The sequence below is a fragment of the Cydia fagiglandana genome, chromosome 18 (genome assembly GCF_963556715.1).
Source record: "Cydia fagiglandana chromosome 18, ilCydFagi1.1, whole genome shotgun sequence".
NCBI classification, from domain to species: domain Eukaryota; kingdom Metazoa; phylum Arthropoda; class Insecta; order Lepidoptera; family Tortricidae; genus Cydia; species Cydia fagiglandana.
The window spans coordinates 16693406-16704489 of NC_085949.1; the positions used below are offsets into that span (position 1 = coordinate 16693406).

At 37.2% G+C, this 11084-nt stretch overlaps 2 protein-coding genes across 2 annotated transcripts in view; one reads left to right on the plus strand and one right to left on the minus strand.

The window, feature by feature from the left end:
- LOC134673419 (tubulin polyglutamylase TTLL5) overlaps positions 1–1198 on the minus strand; it is a 72071-nt gene extending 70873 nt beyond the window's left edge. The window contains exon 1 of the mRNA XM_063531405.1: positions 1080–1198. Coding sequence (XP_063387475.1) covers positions 1080–1192 — 113 coding nt within the window. The 5' untranslated portion in view covers positions 1193–1198. The remainder of the gene's footprint in view (positions 1–1079) is intronic.
- Positions 1199–2484: 1286 nt separating this feature from the next.
- Positions 2485–9976, plus strand: LOC134673057 (phosphatidylglycerophosphatase and protein-tyrosine phosphatase 1). The gene is made up of 6 exons (XM_063530993.1): positions 2485–2581; positions 2672–2818; positions 3619–3699; positions 7961–8064; positions 8650–8779; positions 9244–9976. The coding sequence occupies exons 1-6, from the start codon at positions 2579–2581 to the stop codon at positions 9364–9366; spliced, it is 588 nt and encodes a 195-aa protein (XP_063387063.1). The 5' UTR covers positions 2485–2578; the 3' UTR covers positions 9367–9976.
- Positions 9977–11084: the final 1108 nt, after the last annotated feature.

An 11084-nucleotide genomic window follows, 5' to 3' on the forward strand; every position in this document is an offset into this window, starting at 1 on the left:
GCTAAAGTTGCTTGGAGGTGTTGTGGGAGGTGAGGATGGTATCCTTTTCCTTTTCTCTGTTTGCTGTTCATTTTTTTCTTTTATTATAAGCTTGTCTTGTATCAGGATGGCATATTTTCCTGCCTCTCGCGCTTCTATCAATTTTGGTATAAGTGCCTTTCTTTCTTCCAGAATTTCTTTTGTAAAATCTTCAGTTATCTTTAAATTTTTTGGGTATGATTTTCTATTTCTGAGTAATTCCATCTTTCGCCATTCCAATGTGAGCGTTATTTTAATTGGTCTGTGCTTTTTCTCAGTCTTTTTTCCTAACCTTTCAACTTTACTAACTTCCCACTTGTCCCACTCATTCCGCTCGGCGCCGTTCTGATTTTTGTCCGAGCTGTTCAGTACTTCCAAAACCATTTTCATAAGTTCGTTGTTATTGTTTTCTTTTTCTTCTATTCCATGAATAATAACGTTATTCTTTTTCGATTCTGCTTCTAGGTTCTTTATTTTGGATTTCAGTATTGTGTTTTCGGCTTTCAGTTTCTCAGTTTCCTGTGTAATTGATGATAACTTGGCCTCAATTGTTGTCGTGATTGTATTTTGAACCGTTTGATTTATTGCATCAGTTTGTTTTTGGAATTCTGCATGCATTTTGTTCCATAGCGAATTAATCTGCTCTTCCATGGTGCTTTGCATGTTGGTTTCTTTGCAGTAACAAAACGTTTATTGTTTGGATGAAACGGAACGTAATTTATTTATTTTGTGCTGACAACACTGGACTCCGCCAGACTTGACCGTCTTGACCTCCGGTTAATGTTATGTCTAATTTGACGTTTTAATTTTGAGGTTATGTTCTAAAATTTTCCTTTGTAGGTTTTGATCGTAATCTTTGCGTATCGCACTGTTAGAGCACCGGAACCGGAAAAAAAAAAAAAAAAAAAAAAAAAAAAAAAAAAAAAAAAAAAAAAAAAAAAAAAAAAAAGAGATTTATAGTACATGTATAATATAACAAAAATTTTAACATTTTGGATTTCAAAAACATTGTAATATAAAAAATATATATTAAAAGTATTATGTCAAGTACAGCGGACCACCTGGTATGTGGACGGTTGTGGCATTTTGCATGTACCCTAGGTGTGTCCGGGACGGGAGGGGTCTTACTCACTAGCAGTTCCTCCTCCACGGGATCCATGGCTCGAGCCAACATGGGGAAAACAAACTATTACTTTTATATATGGTGATTAATTGATTATATATTATATTTCTTTCAAGATTTTCTTCATACAGGCCCTGTATACAGTCTTGCTTGCAGTCCTGCAAATAACTGCTTTCTGCTAGAGAGAGGTGGCAATATCTAAGTAAATTTAATTTCACAGTGTTAATTAGTAACTTACACAGGACTGTATGAAAGAACTATAAGGTTTAAGAATATTATGATACAATTTGAGTGTGTGAATATTATTCATATAAATCTTTCAAGGTCCACTGGCCCCTTAAGTAGCCATCAACTACCCATAATACCCAATTTCAGAAATAGTCATCAGTTTCATGTGTTTTATATGCCAACATTTATTTCTGTAGCTGCACTGGCTACCTAAGGGAACAGTTGGATCCGAAACCTTAACAGTTAAATATATAAATAATTTTGAATATAGTAAATCATATAAATAAAGGTATACAGAGGTTAGAGGAGATTATATGGTTCTTTAAAGCCAATCAATTTGCATAAATAAAATTACGACCATGTCGCAAGCCGCAGTCAGAAGCACGAAGCGAAGACACATTTACAACCGCATTCTCTTTTAAACAATCACAAATCGATAACATTATGCGGCATTACAGCACATTAAAACATTTTTATTATCTCGTCAAAATAACGCCTAGGTTACTTACGAGTTAAGGACCGATCCCGCTCGAGGTGTCCCGCAGGCGAAGATAATTTATTTTTGCACTAATAATTTCACATTTCTAGGTTTTTGCTATAATTTTACCATATTTTAAAAAGGTATTCAAAAAGATCACAAAATTTTTGACAGATCCATTTCAATGTTTCAAATTTAGCACTACGGGGTTTGGCTGCGGCTGCGTTCAACAAAGACAGTTCAATTCAATTTGAACGCGCTTTAAAGCTTCATATCCACTATCCAGCAAAGTCCAGCACTTGATGGAGAGTCTGATACAGTCTGATAATAGTTGAAGTCAGATACTTATAATTCCCTTTAAATAATTTCTAGCAGAAAACTCACTCGCGCTCTTGCTGAAGTGCACCCAGGTGGCCTATTTTATAAAGCTACAAGTTACAATTTTACGGAAGTCTCTTTCTAACCCTATGTCATGGAGCGAGACTTCCGCTTGTAAATTGTAAGTTGTAGCTTTATAAATAAAATAGGCCACAGGTCACGGAAACCGTGGTTATGTATTTGCAACCACTCTACTATAATGAATGGCAGGTTTTACTGTTGTAATAATGGCAACATTACAAAACGTCACTGTCATGTGTAAAAACTGACTGACAGCTGATCTGTGCAAGCAGTTTCAAAGGAGGACGCACAACAAAATTAATTCAAATCGCCCCACCACGATCGCTTTCACCATGGTACGGCAACGGCGTCTTCATTACCGAGTGGCATGTCTCGAACACCGGTTCATTCCAAATTTGGTATTTTAAGTTAACTGTAAATTCTAGGGCACAGCTATGTTCGCGAGGGTGACTTTCTATCCAACTTTATTTTACAATGTGATGATGGAGAGGATGACCAGCCGGCGCTGGTATGACCGGATGGATGACACGGTGATCCTTGGCGCCCTGCCTTTCCAGGGGATGACGAAACAGGTACTCATTTGAGGTTATAATCTGTAGTTTATGGAAAGTGAAACTTTATGAAATTTAGTTTAATTGAATGAATGGTCAGCGTGTGACGTTTGGTTTACTTATTTGCATAGTTTTGCTAACATTGTTTGCTAATGTCTGTCTTAGTTAGACTTTAAATATGCACTTAATGTTAGTTTTGTATAGGCCTTTTATGTCAATAATGTGTTTGTCCAGTGATTAGTTACTGAACCGGTGTCATAAACTAATGGCAAACAAATACCAGTTAAAGTGCTGGCCTTGCTGCATGAACTGTAACTGTCAATACTAATGTAGAGTTTTGTATTTAAAACTCTAATTTGTGGTATGTTTTAAGTATAGGCAAGTTAGATCAATCTTTAGAATTATAAGTTTGAATTAGATTACTTGCTTCATCTGGCTACAACATTAGTTACAAAAGTTTAAAATTAACAATTGAACTTTGGCTGAGGGTTATTTGAACAATTTGATATTACAATCAACAAAATAATAAAACACACACGACAAGTGCAAGTCAGACTTGTCCACCAAGGGTTCTGTACTTTTTAGTATTTGTTGTTATAGTGGCAACAGAAATACATCGTCTCTGAAAATTTCGACTGTCTAGCTATCATGGTTCATGAGATACAGCCTGGTGACATACAGACAGACAGTAGAGTCTTAGTAACAGGGTCCCCTTTTTACCCTTTGTGTACCGAACCCTAAAAACAAGTACTCTCTGTCTGGATGATGTATTATGAAATCAAATGTAAAATAATCTTAAAATGTAAATGCGTTTTTTTCAGCTGAAGGAGGAGGAAAACTTAAAGGCAGTAGTGTCAATGAATGAGACATATGAATTAAAGATATTTTCAAATGACGCCGAGGTAAGATCCTGATTTTTGCTTGTTTATTAATTTTATTATATAAGTACGGTATTTTGGTACACACACACATTACACTATGGGTACTGACATGGCAGAAATAAAAGCTTTTTATTTTATTTATTTTAAATGCTTTGGAATGTTAGATAATTGTGATTTTTCCTGATCCTTCAGATTTTGCTCCATTTTTTGGATATTAGGGGCTGTCCATAAATTACGTCATCGATTTTTGACGATTTTTGACCCCCCCCCCCCCCCCTATAATCATCCAAAATCATGCTTCACATGACCCCATTTCCTCCTACTTCATACTACCGTCATCCAATGTCCAGACCCCCCCCCTAATTTGAAATGACGTAATTTATGAATAGCCCCTTAGTTAAAAAACCCTATGTACTCATGATTAATTTGGTTAAAATACATGTACTCATGAGGACTTCCCTTTTTCTAACAAAACTTACTTGGCAAATCCCATGACCCATAAAAACAATGTTATTCCCCTTATTTGTTATGACTAACATTATATATAATAATTTGAGTGATTTAACTTAATGGTTACATCTTCTACACGTGTTTTAAGATCTATTAAACTTGTTTCTAATTCTATCTCTCAATTTAACTCCAATCATACTTCTTTCCATGGATCTTTGACATACTTGTAGTTTAAGTTGCTCTTAATTAAAGTCCTAAATGACTAACATTAGCTATTATTCATTCACCACTCATCACATCCACTGCCAGACCCGCTAGGCGGGTTCCCCGTTCATAGGCGCTCTTCGCTACATACGGTTTTTCCTGTGTTATCGGTTACACTCGTAGCGCGTAGCTCGCACTGGCACTGATTATAGTGATTATGTTAACATCTATTTTGATTGACATGAAGGGCATTTTGTTTAAGATTCTCAATAGGAGCATTTAACTTTTGTACATACATCTTATACTTTTGAAAGAGCAATTAGAATAGAATAGAATAGAATAGAATATCATTTATTTCAGTATAAGTACATAGTTATACAATACATACACAGAAAGAAAGGAAAATAAAAAATAACACTTATAACTAACTTGTACACTGTAACTATACCTACACTGAAAAAGGTGAACACTCAGCATAATGCCGGGTCCTACTGAAGTAGTACCTGACGCTGGTCTTCCGTGGTTGGGCGCAGCTACCGGCTACAGTAGAGTTATTAAGATAAAACTATAGGTAACTAATAATTACGACAATAAATAGCGAAGCGACAATGAAGCAGTTGACATCAAGGGATAGTATGACTAGCATGGCCTACAAAGTGTTTCTTATATACATAATACAAATAAATAATATATACTCATCCTTTTCTTTTGGGTGCTAGTACTAGTGTAAGACAAAGATAGTATGATTCTCTCTGTCTATGATTGAAATGAAACAGACCTTTGACAAACTATAAATAGTAACAGTACCTACCTAAAATTCGAAATTACTTGTCTTGTTTACTCTGACACTACTTTCTGCTTAGATAGAAGATAACTTTTTAGTTTTACTTTAAAAGCTTGCAAGGAAGTTAATTGCTTGAAAGGTGGCGGTAGGTTGTTCCAGCATTTTGTGGCGGTGTACTTCTTCAATTCTTGTATATATATTTATTTATATGTATATTTCGGGGATCTCGGAAACGGCTTAAACAATTTCGATGAAATTTGCTATATGGGGGTTTTCGCGGGCGATAAATCGATCTAGTTAGGTCTTATTTCTGGGAAAACGCGCATTTTTGAGTTTTGTATATGTTTTCCGAGCAAAGCTATTGATTGTCCCCCAGATATTGATTTGTAAGCCACGCAAAGGGTTAAGAGTATTTGTACCATCGCACACACTGTTAACTGACAGTTCGTAAACCTTATTACAAAAGGCATAAGGTCCATCGACAGAAGAGTGTTGCAGTTTGTAACTTACCTACCATTTTAGTCTCACAAAAATGCTTAGTTAATATTTTTCTAATGTAAATATAGTTCACAGTTCAATGCATATTGTTCCCAATATATTCTTTATCCTTATGAATGATCGTTTTGTTACGATAAGTGAACAAACTGTAGATCTGTGGGGTCTTTGTCAGTAAATAGATCGCTATGGTAGATCGTAATGCGTGCGTGCGAGAAGTCATGTTTTGTTTACATTAGATACTTACTATGTCTTTATTGTATAGTTTTTCTACTTCCTCGTTTATTGCTTAGTTCAGAATAATAATAAGAAAAAAATGTGTAGGTACTTTTAGAAAAACTATCATCATAAGATCATCAACCTGGTAGACTTAGGTATAGGTACCTTCATATGTCGTTGTTGCTTTAGTCACAGAATAAATAATAGTACTAGGTACAGAAGACTCACTTTCTATACTGTATGCATTATTATTTGCGTTATTTGACATCTGTCACTCACAACAGCAATACAACGTAAAATGTCTTGCACATCGAAGTCACAAAGGAAAACAATTGCACTGCGAACGTTTACGTTCTACGTCTTTTTTTTTTTAATTTTAGGGTTGGCCGGACACCACCTTTATGAATCGGTAGTTGTCTAAGTAAATCGATATGAATTTTTCATTTTTCTTTTAATAAAAGTAAGGAAAAGGTGGATAATTAACTGTAAATATGGATATATATATCGTCACCCAACAGACAGCAAATTTGACACAGAAATAACATAAATAAACTTTAAAATAGATCCCCAGTTAGTTTAGATTTTGACGATGGGTGCGACCTACTCGGTCGGTGTATTAAATGCATTTACCTTGCGGGAAAACCATATCATTCTAGCTTTATTTAAATCTCAAATAAAAATTCATTATACGTGACAATTCGATACCTTAGTCTACGTGCCATCCAATCGTAATCGCTTGCTGTGACAATCGATTTGGGTTAGTTACATCTCTATATACGTCAGTCACAATGTGTCAAATAACGCAAATAATAATGCATACAGTATAACAAAACAAAACGCGTCTGTTACGATCAGCACAGATATGGCCGCTAGGTGGCGACAGCGCCACGCGCGGCTTATGGCTTTCCCCAAAATTGGGTTGGAACGGATGTTCTCGTACTTTTAGCTACCTGTAGCAAAGCGACGAAATCGCGGAGTGAGCCACGCCTGCTTTTGTCCATTAATAACTGAACGCTCTATTGTTAAGAGAAAAAGAGCGAGCTTAGATTCTTTTTAATACCTTATCTGATAGGTACTTCTACTGCTGACAATGCCAAATCTGCGAAAGGGATAGAGTCTGTACGGAAAGAGAAGAGTCGTGTGGAAACTGTGGAATGTAACATTCTACGACTCTTCTCTTTCCGCACAGACTATTAACCCTTTAGTCCGTAGCGGCAACATACTTACAATCATACTTAAAACAAAAACGCATCTCTACTATAACAATTGCGGTTCGAAATCGGGGTTATCCGCAGATGGTCTAGAACGCAAAATGACTAGTGTGTTGTTTTGCCTAAATCGCAATTAGTCTACATCGCAAACGGTCTAGAACGCAAAATGCCCGAATTATTTTTTCCGTTTTATCTTATCTTTATAGCGATGTCGACGGAGCCCCGCTTGTTTGGCTTTCGGCCATTTGAAGATACCTAACGAACCTAATTAACCTACCTATGTAAAATGTGGTGATATAAAAAGTGGGCATTTTGCGTTCTAGACCGTTTGCGATGTAGACTACTTGCGATTTAGGCAAAACAACACACTAGTCATTTTGCGTTCTAGACCATCTGCGGATAACCCCGAAATCGAATGTCTAGAAAAGGAATCTCAAACGGTTAAAGGGTTAATAGGGTTTTCAAAGGGGTTAGAACTGATGGGCAAGCTCAGTGCGCGAGGGAGTAGACTGATTGAGTTGGGGAGTTGATTGTGTGGCATATTTGTCGTGCGCTTCGTCGCGCAGCGCGATTTATCACATTTTTTATTTTTATTTCTTTATATATAAACTAACAGTATATAGGTAACCTAAGTTTATAGTTTTTGATCAAAATGTATAGACAAACTAGCGACCCGCCCCGGCTTCGCACGGATTAACAAATTATACACAAACCTTCCTCAAGGATCACTCTATCGATAGGTGAAAACCGCATGCAAATCCGTTCAGTAGTTTTTGAGTTTATCGCGAAGAAACATACAAACACACAAACAGAGAGACGCGGCGGGAGACCATGTTTTACAAGGTGTAGTGATAAATATACCTTTAGTTTCATAGAGAAAATAAAATGGAATTAAATTTATATGAATTGTTTGTTTCAGAAATGGCGCGAGCACGGCGTAGAGTTCCTACAGCTGGCGACGACGGACATATTCGAGACTCCGGACCAGGACAAGCTGTACGAAGGAGTTAGGTTCATTAACAGGTGAGCTGTTGTAGGTGTGCCTAGTCCAGTCATTCCCAAAGTTGACTGGGCTCCGACCCACCTAACAAAAACTGCCAATTACACTTAGATGCCCTAGTAGTTTTAGTAAAAGTGGCTAAAAAATAAGTGCATTCTCGTTGCCAGGGAGGTTTCGGATCACCTATACTGAGCAACTTTTCATGGGACCAACCTCGAAATCGCAAAAAGTATATTTTCTATGAGAGGATATTTCTTTTTTGCAATTTCGGGATTGGCCCATAATACCTAAAAGTTGCTCAGTAAAATCCCAAAACCTCCCTGGCAACGGGAATGCACTTATTTTTTAGCCACCCTGTATAACAGCCGCCCTTCGTCCTTCGGATACGGGTAATGAACCCTTATATTTGTTCCTGAGTCATGGGTTTTCTATGTATATAAGTATGTATTTATCTATATAAGTATGTATATCGTCGCTTAGCACCCATAGTACAAGCTTTGCTTAGTTTGGGGCTAGCTTGATCTGTGTAAAGATGTCCCCAATTGATTTATTTATTTATGTGCCATGCAAAGTTAAACACCTTAAATATGTATATGTTATTGTTATAGGTTTCTGCCAATTGACAGTAAAATAAAGCGGATAACAAGTGAGAACCCAGTGAACAGTGGCACAGTGTACGTGCACTGCAAGGCCGGGCGGACCCGCAGCGCGACGCTAGTCGGCTGCTACCTTATGATGGTACGTTACTGCCAAAAAGTTATTCAAATATTTTATTTAACGTTTGGAACCAATGGTTAAATATTCTTAAAAAACTAAAACAAGTGATTTGTTTTTTGACCAATGATACAATGCCACAGATACGAAATATTGTTGCTCATCTTTATCAGTTGATTACCTTACAGCTTGGCAAAAAAGAGTATAAATTAAAAAGTGGCAACACTGTAGTGTCGTCTCTTTTTCTTATATTTGTTGGTAAAAAAGGGAATAAATTAAAAAGTGGCAACACTGTAGTGTCGTCTCTTTTTCTTATATTTGTTGGTAAAAAAGAGTAGAAATTAAAAAGTGGCAACACTGTAGTGTCGTCTCGTTTTTCTTATATTTGTTGGATTGAAAGGGACGACACTACAGTGTTGCCACTTTTTAATTTCGACTCTTTTTTGCCAAGCTGTACATCAGTTCATAAAAATAAGTTTTTTTTTTAGAAAAACGGCTGGTCCCCGGCGGAGGCAGTAGAGCACATGCGTACTCGACGACCACACATATTGCTGCACACCAAGCAGTGGGAGGCGCTGCAGATATTCCACAGGAATCATGTGCAGGCGTAGTTAGCAGCAACGTAGATAAGAAATATACTAGAGGGTTAAATTCGCGATTTCAGAAAAGAGCCAGTTTTCGTATAATCCGAAACATAAAAAGTTGGAGACCCTTATTTTGGGTGATATGAGTCTAAGATCACTACAAGATGTTTTTTCAACCTTAAGTCATACTATACGGCGTTAATAATGAATACTTATTGACGGGGCAATCAAAACTCACTAATTGCCAAAATATAATTAGTTACCTACACAAAAATCAGCCTTGTCTGTTCACTATAGCTCTGAACTTGCAGTAGTAATTAGGTTTGGTTGCCAATGTGTAGATAGTTCATTTGAACAAGTAGGTATGGTTTCAACAGTAAACCTGTTGTAAATAAATTCTGTTTCCTAAAGTTCGTTTTTAGGGTTCCGTACCCAAAGGGTAAAACGGGACCCTATTACTAAGACTTCGCTGTCCGTCCGTCCGTCCGTCCGTCTGTCACCAGGCTGTATCTCACGAACCGTGATAGCTAGACAGTTGAAATTTTCACAGATGATGTATTTCTGTTGCCGCTATAACAACAAATACTAAAAACAGAATAAAATAAAGATTTAAATGGGGCTCCCATACAACAACGTGATTTTTGACCAAAGTTAAGCAACGTCGGGAGTGGTCAGTACTTGGATGGGTGACCGCTTATTTTTTGTTTTTTTTTGCATTATGGTACGGAACCCTTCGTGCGCGAGTCCGACTCGCACTTGCCCGGTTTTTTTTAGCATTAGAAATAAGGTAAACAATCTTGATGTGTCTTTTAATTGAAAAACTCGTTTTACAAATAAGTTACGGCAAATATGTAACAATTATGAATCTAATACTTTCATTTATACTCTTTTGCTTTCATAAGTTTTTGATTTTTAAAAAGCGTTTTTCAATTAAAAGACATGTCAAGATCGACTACCTTCTTGCAAGTTCTTTCTAATGCTAAAAAAAACGATCTATATACATCACAAGGCAAATCAGATGTGGATATTCTCTATGAGCATCTGTAGTAGAAGAGCCGGCCGCAAATTTTCTAACCGACTTGATACCACGATGAAATACACAATGGGAAACCATAAAAGTGATGCTAAGTCCGAATTCGATAGTCTGCCACGGCGGAACTTGCCGAAAGTACGAAAAAGAAGGCCACTTCCGGTGCGAAAAAAGGGGGCTGATTTAACCCATCTGATACCGAAATAATAGTTATGGCAGCAGTTAGAAATTTACATGTAGACACATAAAAGCGAAGTCTGCCAGTATTTTTTTTGCCGGAAGTGCTTGGCAGACGCTCTCAAAGGTGGCCAGCGGGACCCCTAATTTAACCCATCTGATACCACCATGAAACCAATTCCAGTCGGTAGGTATGAACCCTCATGTCAGGAATATATAAGTCTGCCAAGGCTTTTCCTGCCGAAACACCTTGGCAGACGAGATTATGTAAGCAAGGTCGGCATCGGTTACCCTACACTAACCCATCTGATACCACCATGAAACCAATTCCAGTCGGTAGGTACGAACCCCCATTTTAGGAATATATAAGTCTGCCAAGGTTTTTCCTGCCGAAACACCTTGGCAGACGAGATTATAAACAAGATGACCATCGGTTACCGTACACTAACCCATCTGATACCGCCATGAAACCAATTCCAGTCGGTAGGTATGAACCCTCATTTCAGGAATATATAAGTCTGCCAAGGCTTTTCCTGCC

Bases quoted from the DNA above. Each gene is read 5' to 3' on its own strand.
- LOC134673057 (XM_063530993.1), top strand. The intron at 3,700-7,960 runs GTAAGATCCTGA...TGTTTGTTTCAG, and splicing joins TATTTTCAAATGACGCCGAG to AAATGGCGCGAGCACGGCGT. The intron at 8,065-8,649 runs GTGAGCTGTTGT...TTATTGTTATAG, and splicing joins GGAGTTAGGTTCATTAACAG to GTTTCTGCCAATTGACAGTA.